This window comes from Podarcis vaucheri, assembly GCF_965113315.1.
Source record: "Podarcis vaucheri genome assembly, chromosome: 1".
Lineage (NCBI taxonomy): Eukaryota > Metazoa > Chordata > Lepidosauria > Squamata > Lacertidae > Podarcis > Podarcis vaucheri.
Genome location: NC_138759.1, coordinates 91,120,411 through 91,139,691, shown reverse-complemented (window position 1 = coordinate 91,139,691; position 19,281 = coordinate 91,120,411). Strand labels below are relative to the sequence as shown.

Below are 19,281 nucleotides of genomic sequence, written 5' to 3'. Positions count from 1 at the left end.
GTGTATCTCTCACTCACACATAAGTATATAACTTCAAACTGGAACTTCAGGAACAAAAGCACTCCTTATTTATTCACAGCTTCTGTTTTCTTAACACTCACAATTCCCCTAATGAAGGGCCATCTGTGGCTTTTGGAACAGAATCATTATTTTCTTTTGTACTTTGAATATATCTGTTCCTGCAGCCACTTCAGCTACCACCAAAAATAGTGCCACTCAAAAACCTTGGGCAAATGTTCTTAATGATATAATTAACTCATAATAGCAAACTTGGTTTTATCTTCTACTTTGGAAATGGTTTTGAATAGAGAATACAGTTGCAGTATATTTGGCTCTTAATCACAGAAATAGCTTTTTCGATTAAACATGAAGAGAGGTTTACAAACAACAACATAGCTTCCTTCTGCCAAGTGTATGTTAGCATGTGTGTGTTTGTAATACTTCTTCTTTGTTTTGCATATAGACATTGTTTATTTGCTGTGCTTGGGAACAGGTTCCCCTCCTTTTATTCATGCTTTTCATCACAAACTGATGCTTGGAAGTAGAGCCAAGTTAAAGTTTCTTGAGTCAACACTCAAAAATTATTTACTACTTCATTTAAATCTGGGATAGGCAGGTGGTTGCAGATTGGATGTAACCCATGAAGCAGTTTTATTCCCCCTCTACAAACCATTATTTTTTTTTAAAAAAGAAATCTACTGATCACTAACTTAACTTTTAAAAGAAAAGCCTCCTCTCCCTAAAAAAAACCAACAACAGAGGTGAGAGATCCTTCCGTTTAGTGATAATACCTCTTGCTATGTTTCATATGTAATGCTCTGACCAATGGCTAGAACTTTCTGATGGTAGGAGCTATTCAACAGTAGAACAGAGTACATCAGAAGGTGGCAGACTTTACTTCATTGGATGTTTTTAAATAGAGGTTGGGTAGCCATCTGTCAAGGATTCTTTATCTGTGATTCCTGCATTGCAGGGGGTTGAACCAGATTATCTTTCGGATTCCTTCCAACCCTGTGATTCTATGAATCTCCTCCTCAAGCATCTCCTTACACCATATCCCACATTGTTTAGATGTTCATTTGATCTTCCTGAGACACTTAAAAGGTAAACCCCTGCCCGAACGGGCCAGTCTTGACAGACTGTGGGGTTTGTGCGCCCATCTCACATTTATTGGCCGGGGGCCAGCGCTGTCCGGGGACACTTCCGGGTCACGTGGCCAGTGTGACATCGCTGCTCTGGCGAGCCAGAGCCGCACACGGAACGCCGTTTACCTTCCCGCTGGTAAGCGGTACCTATTTATCTACTTGCACCCGGGGGTGCTTTCGAACTGCTAGGTGGGCAGGCGCTGGGACCGAACAGCGGGAGCGCACCCCGCCGCGGGGATTCGAACCGCCGACCTTTCGATCGGCAAGCCCTAGGCGTTGAGGCTTTAGCCCACAGCGCCACCCGCGTCCCGATACACTTAGTGGGGCACAAGTGGCTGTAGAAAGAGGAGAATGGGAACTTTCATTTCAATAATTTCTGTCCACTTATATTAAAGTATCACTGAAAACCTGTGGGTTATAGTTTGGGGTATGAGACCATAGATCAAGTTATGTGGGTGCAGAAGGTATCAGCGTTCTGTGGTTTAAAGGGGATAGAAGGTAGCAGAGCAAACCACTGCAAGTCAGAATAGGCAGAACTGAGCAAACCAGCAGGTGGCATAACTAGAAGATAACCCAGCTGCTCAACCTATTCATGGGAGACAAGGCTTTTACATCATTCACTTCTCCCTTACGCATGCATTTAAAAAGTTCTTAACCATTCTTTTTTCTTGAGGGAAACAACTTTTAATAATAAAAAATAGATTCTTTTTGATTTGCAGGAAACAATGAAAATAGAAGCTCCTGAGTTCACAGTATCTTACCTCATCATTATTGTGAGTGAAGCATCACTACGGCAACCCTTCTTAGTGAAACAACAGCTCTTGTTTGGTAGATATGATATGTGTGTCTTCTGCTGTACATAGTGGTGGTATGGCACCCACACAGGAAAGTAGAAGAGAAGGCATCTATTCTTGCAAGGTAGCCATCAGTCCACGCCCACCCTGTTTCATTTGTTTCAGCTTTTGCAACATTAGAAGCTGGATGGAATTTTCAGAAGTCTGTTTTTCTTTGTGCAGTGATATGGTGTGTGGGTGTGTTTTTCAACTAATTAGCCAGCAAGGACAGAGGAAAATGTTTTAACATTGCTCAGTGAAAGGGGAATTTGTCTTTGTGTTTATAAGAGGTTTTGCTCTATTGGGAAAAGGCTTACAGGTGCCACTGCAAGCATGTATCTCTCTGTATGTACATGCATATGCCTGTTCTGTATGCGTTCTCTGCTCCAAATCCTCCCCAGTTGCCAGGAACCAGATCTATAGTTATAATGTAGAGGTCTATTATAGAGATAATAGAGAACACGAGGTATTACATCCCTAAGATTAAGAAAGATGGGCTGTTGTCTAAAAGGGTAGGATTAATCCTATTAGCTCCAGAGTGAGGTGCAAAATAATGATGGCCACAAATACAAAGCAGGTATTCTTATTATCTGGCATTCATGCTCTGAACAGTGGCCTATGTGAATGCAACTAGAGGCTTCATGCATTCAAGTGTGGGTGCTATGAGTCAATGAAATGGCAGCGTCAGCATCTGTTTCTACACTGCCTCTAGTCCGTGCTATATAAAATAGTAAGGTAAACACTCCCTTGCCCTCAAGCTCAGAATTTAATACACATACACACACAAAAAGGAAGAGGGAAGTTGTAATGGAAAAGAAGAGCTTTGCTACATTCTGGGTGGCAACAACATACTAAGATTGCCAGAAATCCAGGCAGCTTCATGGAGATGGTCTCTCATGCATGGCCCTCCAAGTCCCAATCTCATCTCTCTAATCTTCTCCTTGGGCAGCAAAATGTCTTAGACCAGTACTGAGTAGATGCCAAAGCATCTCTTGTGATTTACACTAGAGGAGAGGAGATCAAAGAGCTTTTTGCAATTGTCTTGGCTTATGAATGAGGAGTGGCATGGTAATGTGTGTGTGTCCACGTGTTCAGGGGCGATACTGAAGGCCAGATGTAAGCCTTTTTGAGAGGGGAAGATGCGCCCCCTGAGCTTCTTGATGTCTATCTCTAGTTTACATTATCAATTTTTCTTCTGTTAAAGCTTATGGGGGATATCCAGCAATCAGACTCACAGCAGCCCCATTGAAATCAGTGGAGTTACTTAACTCAATACTATTGATTTCAACAGATCTCCTCTGAGTTTGACTTAGCAGGATAGCGTCCTGTAAATTTATGGTTAGCAAAGAAAACCAGACCAGAAACACACTCTTCTGCTGCCTAGAATGTGTTCTTTGTAGCATATGTTCGTTACTTTGAGTTTTTACAGATACAGAATAATTTTATATCAGCACATGAATAACAGATGGTGCCCTTTAATACAAGCACTGATGAGGGCAGTCATGATGATTTAGCAGCACAGAGAACATTTGAATTTCAGATATCCTTACAAATAACTGCTTATATTCCTCTCCAGAATTGACAACTTCATTTGGCAAAAGTTGATTAAAGAAAATAAACAACTTGAACATACTGTTAAAGGTTGGTCACCTTACTTATTGGCTTCTCTAATAGGCATTTTCTATTAATAGTTATTAAATGTGCAAGAGCCTTGCTCTCTCTTTCACCTGGCCACCCAGGATCATAGAATCACAGAATTGTAGTATTAGATGGGATCCTGAAGGTCATCTAGTCAAACCCCCTGCAATGCAGGAAACTTTCACCCAATGTGGGACTCGAACCCAAAACTCCGAGATTAAGAGTTTCATGCTCTACCAAGTGAGATATCCCAGTGGATAGATTAGGTGTTTACATAAATGACAAAGTGGAACAAAGCCGGAAGGCTCTGTCCTGTATGCCTTAGCTAAATCACACGTGGAGGCTCATTAAATCACCCTTCTTCAGTTTGTCAGTTTGTCAGTTTGTTTTCAAAGGCCACCGGGCTTGGAGAAGGAATGATCATCACTGTCCCCTGTCAACCAGTGTTATAACCAGCTTTGCAAGAGGTTGTTGTGTTTTCAATTAATTAATTAATTAATTAATTTTACTAAATATTAAGTGTGCAAATGTTCTGCTTTCCTAGCTCCTCTCCACTTTCCCCCTTTACTAAAACAGTATTTATTCTGCCCAGAGAACTTTGTGTTTTGGGGCAGTATACAAATGCAATAATAATAATAATAATAATAATAATAATAATAATAATAATAATAATAATAATAATAGTAGTAGTAGTAGTAACAACAACTCATTGAAAACAAACAAACAAACAAACTGCCTCATTATTAAAAATTTGAATCCAGACTACAGATGGGGTGATTGAGAGTATAATCTCGCCCGAGGTGTCTGCATGTCTTCATAGAGATGAGTACACTAATCTCAAATGACAGGTTGTTGGAATGGTCTGAGTGATGCTTGGAAATATATTGTTAAAGCGGAGTGAAAGTGCCCACAATAATATAAATCAAATCCAGGTTCAGCAATCAAAGGTGACAGAATGCAAGTAATGACAGCATTTATTTGCACTGATGTGATGACAGGATGGCATTTAAGGTATGCCCATCTTCTGCTTCTGGCAGCCTTACAGCTCCTTGATGAAACTATGAATGTACATAATGTGATAAATACCATTAAGCGGCTCTGAAAAGTGATTCCTGGTTATCTCCTTTGGAGAAGCATAAACAGGATCATTTCGGAAGCAATGCTGGGGGATACAGTGCAGAAGGCTTGCCAACAAATAATGCTTCAGATAAACTCCTTTGCTATTTAGTTCCAAAGCGATTCTGTTTCTAGTGGGGTGTGTGTTTGGGTGTGTGCTAATTCATTAACTAAATGTCTTTGAATAACATTTCTGCCACTTAGGTGCCCAAGGAGATTCTACATTCACACACAGCTATTAAAAATTACGATAAGAATCCAACTATATTGAGAATAAGATTTTAAAATGTTTCAAAGATACTGTGATCATATGGCAGTCCTGAAGTTACCTTACAGGAAGATGGGGCCACTGACACCGGCTCCAGAGGGATAATAACAGGTTTAGTGGCAGAAAAGGCTCAGCACTTGTTTTCCAGGACCTTGTGTCTGATGGCAATGGGCAAATGGATTGGAACAGACGCAAGGAGAATATGTGCTAACCGTTGGATGTGCCTCTGATTTGCTCTTTAGATTGAACAAACTGTGTGAACCGTTTGGAGCTGTTGTCTCCTGTTGTGAGGGGAAAGCAAAGACCAAGCCCTCCTGGCTGTGTGAGGAGTTCCAGCATCTTACGGCTGCAGATTTGGGGCCTTTAGAAGCACATCGGAGGTGAGATGAACTGTTCTGTGCCACAAGTATCTTACCAGTCAGTGCCTGATGATTCACTTTCTGGGGGGAAATCTTGATGTGGCATCAAAGGATCATAGCATCTGAGTTTGGGTGTGCATCTATTGCTGAGCAACCACACGTAAGCATTTGCCCTACTTTGGGGCCCGTAGGCATCTTGTTAGGTGTTAAGTTTCTTTGTCTGCTCTGCAGAGAGTCCTCAAGTAGTTCTTGTGCAGGCATGCTTTGCAAAACAGTGAAACTCCTTTTACCCACACTGACATGCCAGCTATCCCTTCCTTACGTTACCAAGACTATAAAATACCTCTTGGTGAGCTTTTGATGTTTTTGGCCTCCTTAGCTTGGAGGTACCTGAGTCAGTTCTCAGGCTCTGTGTTTAAGTTTCAGTTCTGCATTGCAAGCAGCATGTTGCTGAAGACTTCCTTTCTTGGGAAGTATCTTGCATCTTTTTGCATGCGCATCCTCTGGCCGGCCTCCACTTTGTGACAAGTCTCTTAGATTCAGCATCCTGCTACCTCTTAAACCTGCCTGCCTGCACAGAACCTCACATCAGCTAAAACAGCCTTGCAACTCTCTAGGGCCCCTTTTGCCTCTTGAGCAATCAATCATTATCTATATGTCTACCAAATAAGTAGCAAACAAATAGAGGTTATAATCACACCAGGAAGGGTGACTGCTTTTCGGTAGTGGATGACTTAGAGAGTCTGATGTGCTTACCTGACCTCCTAGCAGGTGGGTTGCTGTTATTGACCAAGAGTGGAAGGGGCAAGATGGTGGACTCACTGGCAGGAACACCAGACTGGCTCTGCTGACCTCAGTGCTGCCTCACCCCTGTTCTTTCTGGTAAGCCGCAGTGACTCACCTGCTGGGAGGTCAAGTAAGCACCTCCACCCCACCATAATCCTTGCTTCCACTGTTTTTGCTGCTGCAAATGTGCTGCCACTTAGGAACTGCATTTCTAGACAGTTGTCTTAATGCAAGGGTCACTTATGTGTGCCCATGGGTGCCAGTGTGTCCCCCAATGCTTCTTAGGGCTCCTGGGAGTGATTTCAGTAAATACCCCTTCAAAAATCCAGTAAATACCCCTTAAAAAAATGCTTTTCTTGCTCAGTACCTGTCTCAGACTCTTCCACATTAAGCCTGTCTCTTCCCATGCAGCAAAAAGAGATAGTAGGATTCTGAGATGATGGAAGAGGCTGTACTACGTCAGATTGTAGGCGGGGAGATACCATTTCTAAATGCTCCCCAATACAAATACATTCCTGCAAGTAAAAAGCTAACACATCAGGGAGAATGTTTGTAGCCCAATCTGCTCCCTTTTGTGTTTGTTTTCTTTTTGCAGGGAGTTCTTTAGTTGCAGAAACATTCATTAATGTGACCATTGCCAGCAGTATAAAGTGCTAGAGAACATTACTACTGTGTTCTGCTGCCTCAGCCTTATAGCCTATCCAGGGTCCTTTGAATTAAAACAAAAACAGAACAATTAAAGAGAACGCCAGGAAAGAATCACACAGCTCCGAAGCTGGATTTCACAAAGAACTGGGGATATCCAAAGCTCTGAATTCACAAAGAGGTTTGGCTTATTTCAAAACAAGCACAAAAATGAATAGGTTTTCCGATGCTCATTTTCCGTGCACAAAGAAACCTGATGTCAGAACCTCTGACATCAGGTTTCAGTGTTCACTGAAAATGAACACTAGAGAAACAACCCATTTGAACAAAAATCCAACCAGACTGCTTTAGGTATACAAATTAGTCCATGCTAGTACCTAGACATTCAATTATAATATTCCCCAAAGTTGGAAACATCTGGACTGGACCCTTAGTGCTCGCTTGCACAACTTCATGCATCCTGTTTTGAGTTCAGCAGCTGCAGGATAAGGGAAGAGGTTAAGCAACGGGAGACTTTTCATCTTCCTAAAAATCAATTAGGTGTTTTCTGTTGAGGAATATTCAGCCCCCGAATGAGTCTGTGTGCCATGCAAATAAAGACAAGTTTACTTTTGTTACATACAACACAGCACACTGACTCAAGTGACTTAAAGTCAAGTATTCAGAATAATTGTAGTGGCATTCTGCATATAAACCAGGATCTGAGTTCAGTGGAGATAAATGTAGCCATTTGGCTCCAAACACATACCCTCCATCATTTATCCAATGAAAATAGTGACATCCTGTTTAATACTACTACTCCTAATAAGAAGAGAAAAAGAAAAGAAAGCAATAGAAACTAAGTAATTGTGTATGTGTTTTAATAACTAAAATTGCTAAATAGCAGTGGGGGAGGGGGAAGAGCCATTGCACTTTGATTGTTTCTTTGGTTAGAGGAATACTGTCAACAAAACAGGAAAGTAAATAAATATAAAATAAACTGATAACTTGGGTGGGATCAAAAGTTAATTTTCTTTGAGACATAACACCAATTTTGAATCAGATTTGCATATTGGGTAAAATAGTCATAGGCTTAGCTAGCACATTTTGGGCCACCTCTTATTGCCAGGAGCCTCCTTATGGTTGCCAATGGAAAGATGGAAATCTGGAGTGTGGGAACTAAAATCTGGATTAAAAGAATATAGGACTGGAACAAGGCTTGTTCCCCTAAGGCAGTGTATGTATGGAATATTCTACTCTATCATGACCAAATGATGGTTGGTTTCCTGAATGGTGCTTAGTAGCACAATTCAGAAAGCATTTAGGTGATGTGTTTTCAGCTGTATAAGTGGCATTTGACTGCTTTCTCTCTTCACAGCCATAGCAAGATTGCAGTTCACCATGGTTCCATATGTATGCTCAGTGTGCACTTTGAAGATATTCCAGACCTGTTACAGTTTTATCATTTGGCTCTCTATAATGAATTTGGAAACTTCAAGTAAAAACTGCTGTTTTCACTAGCTCATTTATTTCCTTCTCGCTTTTCCCAAGTCTCTTGTAACATGAAGAGTCATTCCATGGTTTACTTTGGCCCAAGGAGGATACTTCCATGTTGGAACTCTCTGCCATGTAAAGCCTACATCATGGCTGAAACATGTAGCCACATGGATTTTTCTGGTCACATGGAGCTTTTTCACATCAGTAATGAACATTCCCATGAAATCTAGTACTGTCATAAGGAATCATTATAGGTTTAGGAGGATCCATGTGGGAAGCCATGCTAAACATTTTCAAGTGAGGCAAGGAGAAGTAGCCTCCAATGGGAGAGTGAGTAGAGATTGATTGATTGATTGATTGATTGAATTGTGGTGGTGGAGAGTTATGAGGGCCCTTAATGACAACCCCAAACCATGGTACCCCTTTACTTTTGGGAGTTAAGGGGCATACCACAAAATGTAAGTAGGGAGTCTCCCATGGCCCCTCTAAAATTTGGCCACCAGAATAAACCATTTCTTTTTCTTTAATAAAAATTGTGGTTGTGGGTTGTTGTCAAGCACATGGCAGGTGATCATATGTGGCTTGTGGACTTGGAGTCGTATAGACCCGAGGACATACAGTACTCTCTTAACCTTAGAGCCAGCCTACAAAATCACATAGACCAGGTGTGGGGAAACTTTGGCCCTCCAGATATTGTTGAGCTAGAACTCAGATCATCCTTGATGGGGCATGTGGGAGTTGTAGTTCTGCAACATCTGGAGGGTCCCACCTGGTATAGATTGTAGACTAAGTTCGATTTAGGCTGTGGCCTTGGTTGCAACTTACCCATTTTGTTCATTTGAACTAGGAAGAATGGCTCAGGACAAAGGACTCACATGCCATAGTATTTGTCTGTACAGTTGCCTCTTCTGCAGGGCCTTCTGGGTTATGGCAGAAGTACTTCAAGAAACGCAGGGAACAAAGCAGGTGGAGCCAGTTTAATACAGGCAAATATAAAATCTCAGAAGAGCAGTGAAAAAGCAGCTCAAGGGCAACTCTTCCTAAACAACAACTATAAGTCAACACAGGCATCAAGCAAACCAATTTACACTCCCACCACAGAGTCTTATTATGACACCACACTAGCTATCTGGAAATAAAATCCTTCATTTTAACTTTCCTTAGTGTTTTCTTTGCATTTTCTGTCAGATCCTGGTTGCTGTTGTTTTTTAGTCTTCTCAAAACAAATATACACATATATATTCACACTGGCAAGCTTATGCATGTTAAGAAAAACCAAGTATCTGGATACAATATATGTGTTCAAAGTAGTGCTTGTGCCAAGATCCTCTGTTTTATACATCACAACGTTTGTTGGGTTGCAGCTTAAAATTCACTTTCAGGTGCTGTATCAGTGTGGGATGGATCAACGAACCTATGAGGATGCTTTCAGTTGGTACCTGCTATTTTTTGCCAAATGTCAAGGTTTGACATTTGATGCTATTATCTGTTATCAGTTAATCACTCATCCTGAGTTTTTTTTTGTTTCTCTTGATCTGATATTGAACTGAGTTGTGCTGTTAAAATCAAATAAACAGCCATGGATCTGGCTTTGCTTCTTCTTGGGGGCAAGCAGCAATATTTCAATTAGTCCCCTTGTTCTCCTCTGTGCAATCGCTGTATCCCGGTGCTTTTTGATGTCTCTGATCGATTCCCTTGGGAAGGAGAGAATGACTAAGTATGACTCAGTGGGGCTGCCTTTGCTCTCAGATGAAATATTCTTTCCGGCTCTCATCCATGGCTTCTTGAAGGGTAGGGTCATTTTTCAAAGCGGCATCTGCGCTTTCGGCAAATTCGGTTCCCTTTGCTTCGTTGGTGTGGTAGGTGCCCTTGTGCCGGTACATGTATCTCAGCATCACTACCAAGAGGCAAATCAAGACAAAAGCCACAGCTGCAATGACACCTATGGGGAGGAAGAAACATTTGAATGTTCCCTTTCATTAATGATTTCAAATAGCTGAAGGTTTTTTGTTTTTGTTTTGCATAGATGGATGCTTCTGTTGAAGCCTTCAAAGAGAAAGCATTCATACACAGCAACACATCAGAAAGCGGCTTTGACATTGTGATGAGGAAGACTGGATTAAGGAAAAAATATAAGCAATACAAAACAAAAATAAGAAACAACAAGATCACCCCCCCCCCATATTTAAATTTTGGTAGACCTGTTGCTGCACCCATGTTGGCAACTGCTTGAGACTTTCAGATCTTGTCAGTGCTTCCATCTCCCATGGTTTTATGTATGTAAGATTCTGAGCCAACCTTGGTGTGGGCCACAGATTTTTTTTGTACACTTTGTACATGATTCTATGCTACTTAATTCCTGCTCCATTCCTGCCACAGACTCTCTCAATTGCTCCTAACCAAGCTTAAGTCTGAACCAGGAGTGTGAATAGAGTCAGTTTATATTGGAATTGGCAAAAAATTAAATTCCTCAAGCAATAATTCTAGCATGGTCTCCCCCTCTCCTCGTTTTCTACAGTCCACCCAACCAGTCTGAACCAGGACTTCAGTTTTACTCATTGTTTGTTCTGCAGATCTGGGTCTGAGCTTCGACAGTTAGTCTTTCAAGCTTGGCTTACCATGAACATTTGACTCTGAAGCTATCAGCATACCTGGGATCCTGAAGCAACCCCACAGTGGTTACGGTATAGGTATGGGAAATCACTTTACCTGTGCAAAGCACACTCAAGTCTGAAGCATTAAGAAACCCTCAGAGCTTTTGCTGCCTGATTCCAGGAATCAAAGTTACTGCTATGAAAAAGAAAATTGCCCCTGTAAAGATGTTGCCTCTGGTATAATAATGCGACTCCAATAGGGAATTCATCAATTTTTAAGGCCCGTGATGGACTCTCAAAGCACAATAGGCTATAATGCTCTTTAGATGTTGTACAGTATTAATAAGCCTCAGGGACTCAGCACAATTCAATTTTCCTCCTAGTAACTTGTAGGAAGCTGAAATTAAAGTTACAGGAGATGGAACCTAAGGGAAATACAGCAGAACTTCACTAATTTCCACTAATGACGGGGAATCCACCTGGTGAATTACTGAAATTAGCAAGTACAGCAAGGAAGTGAGCAAACACAATAGAAATAAAGAAGGCCCAAATAATACATCTTAACATTTAAGAAGCTTCTTTGGGGAGAAATAGTAATTCAAGCGAACAACTTGAATTAGTACGACAATGTGCTAATGGGACTGTAGCAAAATTGCTGTAACAAGTTTCTGTCATGGTAGCTCTCATCAGTGGAAAAGCCTAGAGAGGGAATGCTCTTCTTAACACCAGTTGATAATCTAAGATGGTTTTGTATGTGCACAGATAAACTTGAAGAGAGACAGTGAAGTTCCGTGAGCGGGGAGAAAAAGAGGAGGCCTCACACCGCAAGGTTTTGGGACAGTATCATCTGGAATCCCATGACTTCAGATGCCCTGGGCTCTTGCAGATTTTAAAATGAGAGGTAGGAATGTGAGGATACCCACAAGGCAGAGCAGCCCCATGTGAGGCTGCTGTCTATAACCTATATAGTAATCAAACTATGGTACAACCAACAGGGATTGCATTCAGCTCCAGTGAGGAACCTTCTGCACATCCACATTTCTTAAGAGGCAATGGGTGATTTATGAGATGCCACTCTGAGCTCTGCCCCACACCCTCCTCAATCAGATTAGGGGAATCTCCAGAGCAGAATTAGGGAGTGCATAGAGGAGGAAAGTGGTAGGAAGGAAGTCCCATTGTGCAGGTGGGAATCCTTGTGCTGATGGGATGCTTACTTAGCAGTGCACTAGATACAAACCTTTGAGAAGCATTAAAGCACTCCCTTCATACTGGTCTGAATAGCTAGTGGGTTAAACTGTGTTTCCTAAATCAAGTTTTTGACCTGTTTAATCTCAGTTATTGCTTTTCACCTCTTCATTTGTCTTGCCTGCAAAATCATTGATATTATTATTTCTTGTTGTTTAGTCATTTAGTGGTGTCCGAATCTTCATGACCCCATGGACCAGAGCATGCCAGGCATTCCTGTCTTCCACAATATTATTACTATTGCTTGCTAAATCATTAATATTATTCTTATTATTAATAATAATAAAATCGGAATTAGAGTAGACCCACTTAAATAAATTTACTTGAATTAGTCATGTCAGTTGATGGATCTGAGTAGGGTTTATTTGGATACAGCCCCTACTTTTCATCTTCTATACCCTCATTTTACAGGGTTTATCTGTTTAGTCCTTTGTGTGTGTGGGATCAAAGTGTTCAGTTTAGCACTAAGGGGATTGTTCCATCAGTGCAAGGATTTCTGCGTGCCCAACTGAACAATCTTCCATTTCTTCCCCCCTGCACTGTTCTGAGGGTTCTCCTGACCCGCCAAAGTGGATTTAGAGAAGGCAAGAGGGGGGGAGGGGGAAAGCCCTATTGCACTAGTAGAAGTCCTTGTGTTGGTTTCTGCTAACAGAAAGAGCTGGTTGAATCTGTATATGATTTTCTCTAGACTTTAGCACTCTAACTGGGACTGTGCAGTCCAGACCTCCTTTCTCTCTGTGATGCTGCATTTAAAATAATAATAATAATTTATGAAATGATATTAAATACCTCCTGATGTAAACATACAATGGCTTTACTTCCTCTCTCAACTAGGAAGCCTTCCAGGTACATATGCCTGTTACACCCCTGGGCTGCTAACCCCATCCATGCAAGCACCAAACATATTTTCTGCCAATTCTCTCTGCACTTCCAGTGCCGTGCTCCAACCTGCTTTCAGCAGGTCTGTGGTAGTTTCAGCGAGATTTTAGAAATCTGGAGCCTTGCCTTTTTGTATAAATGTCTTACATACAGAGAGTGCACATTTTGTTGTACCCTCCCCATAATATTCCACCCTCCCCAAGGAAGCCGTCATTGCATGTGCTAGAAAGTCTGTTGTATAGCAGCTTTATGGATGTCTTTTCAGGTTTGGCCTGAATGGTTTATCACATTTTCACAGACTATTAACAGAGACATATTGCATCAAACCATTGATTTTTCAACAGAAAAGCTGAGTAGGTGTATATTATAATACTTATTTTTTCTGGGCATAGGCAGAGAGTCCCGTTTTGTTTCTTCTGTTCTGTGAAATACAGCCTTTGTTCAAGCAAGATTGTGTTCTTACCTCCGATGACTGCAATATCAGCTGCAGTCGGAGAGCTTCCAATATTTGCAGCTAGAAATAGAATATACAAAATCTAATTAGACAGGAGATCTCGGGTGATAAATAACCACAGCTACTGCACTGAATGTAGCAGCATTCTGTTCTTTTTTTAAGCATTCTATTTGTTTTCTTCCCATGAAACCAAGAATGTGAAGGATCTGGACTGCAAAGGGCAGCAATTAGAATCCTCAAATTGTAGCATTGGAAAGGGACCTTGAGGTTCATCTGGTCCAACCTTTTGCAATTCAGGAATCTCAACTAAATCAAAAAGAAGAAGCCTAATTCAAGCACTGAGGATGCCCCATGCTATGCACACTAAGGATGAGAAACCTGAGACCCACCAGATGCTGTTGCACTATGACTCCCATCACTGCTGACTCCAACATCAGAGGGCCAAAGGTTCTCCATCCCTGCTGTACACACTGAAAATATATCACTAGCACACTTGTGTAGTGGCTCTGCAGCCCAAGGAAACATCTACAAAATGTTACAAATATTTTCTGTCAGTGTTTCTGGGTAAATTCAAAAAGCATAAGCATTTCCTCCTTCATTTCCCCTCACAAGCACAAAATCCATGAAAGAAACGTGTATGTTCTAAGTTGAATGGCAGAAGATGTGTCAATGACACCTTGATCATGTTTGGGACTTAGACTGATGGATTATGCATGATCCTGGTTTGTCTTTCACTTTGTGTACTTGACATATTCTACATTGTTTGGAGTCTTGCCTGTGAGACCTTAGATTCTAGAGGCTTGGAGCCTAACCTGTAGGAGTAAGAGAAAACCCTATTCCATGTCCCCACCTAGTAGTGGGCAAGAATGGTTTCCCCTGCAGAGCTCAAAAGTTGGGCAAGCTGGTTTAGTAAGTTGTGTTCCTTCATGCATCGGTTTTAGGACTTTATAAGCTGCCATCAATGTTATGTATGTATAATGTTGTTGTTGTTGTAGTAGTATCCATCTTTAGTTTGGAATTTTTCTCTTGAGTTATAAAAAGAACATAAATAATGAAGTGATCTTTCAAAAAAAATCACACAGTAGGAGACTGCTTTTGGGTCACTATTTTGTCTTTCTTCCAGTTTAAAATCGGAGCGGAATCTCATCTGCCCTTTCTGATGAATGTGGTTCTACTGTGAGTAATTTCTCTCCCTTGGCTTACAAGTGTTGTAATGGGCCCAAGACTTATTCAACTGGCAAATCTGTCCCTGGCCTGTACCATTTCATACCACAGGTGGGGACTCACACGCCTGCATGTTTCTTCATAAAACTCATTGAAAATGGGAAAATAAGGCTTGACTAGGACATTTATTTCTATTTTCTATGTGCAGAGTTGTTGTTTTAAGAGAATCATTCAGTAGTGTGAATACCCCACCCCATAGTTTCAACTCATACAGCCCATCCACAGTTGTACCATTTCAATAAGAGCAAAAGTCTGTCTCAAAAATGAAGGCTGGGTGTTTACTACAATTGACTGCTGCGGAAGGAACAACAAAGATGGATAACTAGGTCATTTGTCATAAACAGGTGCAGTTTTTGTGAAGTGGCACTTGCTTACCACAGGGCTGAATTTGGCTTCTGGAACTCCAATTACATTCTCTACTGGATTATAACAATGCCAGAATTAGATAAAACCCAACACTGGTGTGTGTGTGTGTGTGTGTGTGTTTAAAAAAAGAATCTAAGAAAAGGAATTGGTTTGAGAGAGTTATGAGAAGTTGAAAAAGGTAGGCATGAAATCTCAAATTTAATTATAGCCCTCACTTTAAATAAAAAAAAAATCAGACTAATAAAAGGCAGGAAAATGGGGGTGGGAGCATTTTGCAGGAAGAAAGGAAACTTCAGACAACTGCCTTTTTCTTTCCCATTATCTGACAAGATACTTAATGCATCAGCAAACTGAGAGGCTCTTATTTCCCTAGTTCCGCTACCCTGCCTTTTTCTCTTTCTATCTGCTGTAATGGCTATAAGTTGTATATAAATAAACGGGACCAGAGTGCATAGGTCGGAGACTGCAGCTACCACAGCTACACACAAATAGCACAACTCTTGAATTTAAACACCTTGAATCAAGCGCAGTAAGCTTTCGTAGAGCAATTCCAGACTGTTGCTGATTTTGGGTGGGATTAAGTCACATACTGGCACATTCAGGTTGTGTAATTAATGTTGATTGGGAGGTCTTTTCCAACAAACTCACTTCCCCACAAAGATCAGACCTTTTAGAATAAGAAATGTGACAGGGCAATGCACCTGCACTTGCTTTGACACAACACCATACAGTGGTACCTCAGGTTAAGAACTTAGTTCGTTCCGGAGGTCCGTTCTTAACTTGATACTGTTCTTAACCTGAGGTACCACTTTAGCTAATGGGGCCTCCCGCTGCCGCGCAATTTCTGTTCTCATCCTGAAGCAAAGTTCTTAACCTGAAGTACTCTTTCTGGGTTAGCAGAGTCTGTAACCTAAAGCACCTGTAACCCGAGGTACCACTGTATAGAGTTCATACAAAAAAATTGAATGAATGCTCCTCAACAGCCGTTTTTTGATCTCCCCACAAACCAACCTGAATGAATGTTTGTTCCACAGGCTGTCTGAAAGCACACCATGGTTTTACTACTGTTGCCAGAGATGGGTTGAATTTTATTTTATTTATTTTTTTGTGGGGGGAAAGCCTGGAGGAGGGAGCTTTTGCAAGACACCCTCAATAGCCTTCCTTCAGTGAGTTCATGCTTTTGTTACCGTTGTTGCCAGCCGTTTTCTTGCCAGACAGAGCCAATGAGCAAGAATGCAGCGGCAGTTATTCCTCCTCCTTTTCACTTCCATTTATGTTTACTTGCTCATCCCCGCTTGGCCAGAGGGAGAGTCAAGTGAACGAGCTACCCTGAAATGGGGAAGAGGAGCAGCAGGTCCAAGGGGGCTGTTGTCAGTGGGCTGCCTGCTGGAATATGGGCTCTCAGCAGGTGCATGACCATGATGCTGGCCAGGTTTTCATTCTTCCCATGCCAAAGTGATGGGTTTTGTTGGGAAAACCATCCTCCCACTTTGCAACTCAGCACCTATTTTCAGGTGTGTGTGGATTATTACTATGTAAAATGGTGGCCACTCTTGATGCCTGAGCAGCCTCTGGACTGCAACAGGTTGGGAGGAGGCGTTTAACTCTCTATCGCCATGTCACAGTCCTGACAACAACAACAAAACCTCTACTATTTCCATTTCAAGGAAATCTCTCACTGGTGCCCTTGAAATGCAAATAGCAATTTCAAGAGAGACAATTTTGTTTGCAGTGGGAGAATGAGTGAGATTTCCCCTCTCCACCATCCCAAGACTCCTAACTACATAACAAAAAGGGAGACACATTAATTGTGTTCCTGCTACTACCACTGTCTAGTTTGGCCCACAGATTACACTGGACACGTGGAAGGGAACCACTTTGTCCTGTGTGAGGAATTGGCAGTTCTCAGCAATGTGACCCAACCCCTAAGAAGCTCCAGTTCTAAATCTTAAAAGCTTGTGCCCGCTTTGCAATAAGATCTGCCAGTGCAGACTACACTGCAGAAGAAAAGGGGTTGGAGGAGAAAACAGGACAGGGATCACATTCTGTATTTCTGGCTATAAAATTATAAACCACACAGCTTCTGCAATTGTGTCCATCCTCCCTGCTTTTAAGTGTGTATGTTTTTTTCTCTTGCCAACACATGTCATTCATTGATTTGCCATATAGATTTAAATCTCAGGCTAGAGGCCAAGGAGTGCAAGAAAAGATTGCTAAAGGTCACTTGACTTGTTACATTTTGGGTGCTCACTGAAAAATAAAATGTGTGACAAATGCATGCATCATGCAGGTACAGTTATTTGGAACCCAGGAAGCTGCCTTCAACTGTGTCAGACCATTGTCCCAACTAACTCAGTATTGTCTATGTTGACTGGCAACAGTTCTCCAAGATTTCAGGCAGGGGTCTCTTCCAGGCCCAGGAGTGTAGCCAGGATTTTTGTTAGTGGGGGGAAGAACTGAACTATCTGTGACGCAATTTGTCAGTTAGCTAAGTATTTTTATTTATTCACTTGATCTGGGTGTGGGTGTGTGCAGATGCCACCCTCTGCTGCCCTCTGGCTGTGCCCATGTCCAGACTTACCTGGGGATGCCAGGCATTGGGACCTTTTGGATGAGATATGCCCTTCTCCATATTGGGGAGTCATGATTGACTGCAAGTTTATATTTAAAGTACATTTGGTGCCAAGCCCAGAATCGCCCCAACATAGTGTGTGAAGTCATCTAGGGTAGACTTTCCCCAGCCTGATACTCTCCCATAATTTCTAACCATTGGCCATGCTTGCTGGGGTTGATGGGAGCTGGGGAAGGCTGGCCTAAGGGTGCATGGATCAAGAGAGAGAGAGCTTGCAAAATCCATTTTCTAATAAAAGGATTCTGTTCAAACTGCATATTGAACAGTTAAAGCGTTACCCATTATCTAGTTGAATACTTGCTGCCAACTCTGGTGCCCCACTGGAGTTGGCATCCACTTTTCTGAAGGGGTCATCAGAGCAAATTCATCAATCTGACACTCTCTCCGCTGAAAAACCCATCACTGCCTTCCACGAGATGGTGAAACTCATCAACGCTGCTCTTTGAAAATTAAGGAACAGTTTCTCATCTGTCAATCTGGACAGGAGATAGAATAATTTGGCCTCCATTTATATGCTAAATTATTACAAGGATAATAATGGTGGGTTGGGGAGGGGGAAATATAACAACCACACTGATTGTTTAGGTGACTGTAAATGGATCGTCTTCAAAAGGCGAGGTTAGAGAAAAATGCAGATAAACACACAGATTGCTTCAAAATCAAAACACTTAAGGCCCAGTGTTCATCCTTCTAGAACTAATGGCCATTCAGAGTGAACGGGATTCTGCCTCGAATTGCATTCAGATGCAAATATTTAATTGCCTCGGTAGCAAATAAAATTATAGGCCCCAGGTATTTGCTGGATGTTTTTCCACAGAAACAACATAGTTAAACTGTGGAGTATTTGATGAATTAAATTCATTATGTTAATGCACTCCATATAATCTGAGCAGCCCACCTTTGGCTTGAAAAATACAGCAGAACTGCCGGCGTTGATTCCTGCTGCCTAAGACTGCTGCTGTCACTTCCATTAATTAACCTAGGGGCTTACAGTTTTCTTAACGCTTCCTTAAAAATAAAAATCAAAGAAAGGCAGTAGTCCTGTGAGCCTTAGCAGTGTTATCCGTGTGGTACCATTGCTTATTGATCAGTGCAGGGCGATGGGTATACAGCTCCCAGAGGATAGACGCTCCTTTGTTTAGATGTTCCAAAGGCAGTGAACAAAGATAACATATTGTGGTCAGGAAAACAACAGCAGTTTTTTGTTTTAAAGGCAACCCAGATGAAATCCAGTGACTCTTAAATATCTTTGTTTCTTTTTTTGTGGCCTTCAGATAGTGATGCCATGAACCCAATAAATAGGGCTGATTGTACTCTGGCATGTTCTACCCAGTTTGAAATTCTGTGCTGAAAGCCAAATTATACAATGTGTAGCTTCCTTTCCCTTCTTCTTCTTCTTTTTTTACTTTTATTAATTACAAGTTCAGGTTTTGTGGGGAGCAGAGGATAATGGTTACCAGGAATTTAGCATTTGGAGAAGGGGAGAATGCTCCAGCATGACTGGAACATAAATTGCCCTCCTATGCATGGCCAGTAGTGAAGACCCCCAAAACCACCACCCCAAATAAATGCACAATAGACACAGAATTTTAGTTTAAGGTTTTTGACAATAATTTTGGCC

General features: G+C 41.6%; 1 protein-coding gene and 1 long non-coding RNA gene across 2 annotated transcripts in view; both read right to left on the bottom strand.

Annotated features, from left to right (window-relative positions):
* Positions 1-7,633: 7,633 nt before the first annotated feature.
* LOC309541279 overlaps positions 7,634-19,281 on the bottom strand; it is a 452,672-nt gene continuing 441,024 nt past the window's right edge. The window contains exon 2 of the long non-coding RNA XR_014223687.1: positions 7,634-7,776. This is a non-coding gene — a long non-coding RNA (uncharacterized lncRNA). The remainder of the gene's footprint in view (positions 7,777-19,281) is intronic.
* Positions 9,227-17,673, bottom strand: GYPC (glycophorin C (Gerbich blood group); the record flags this gene model as incomplete). Its single annotated transcript, XM_082236015.1, has 3 exons — positions 9,227-10,208; positions 13,448-13,498; positions 17,610-17,673. The coding sequence occupies 3 exons, from the start codon at positions 17,671-17,673 to the stop codon at positions 10,012-10,014; spliced, it is 312 nt and encodes a 103-aa protein (XP_082092141.1). The 3' UTR covers positions 9,227-10,011.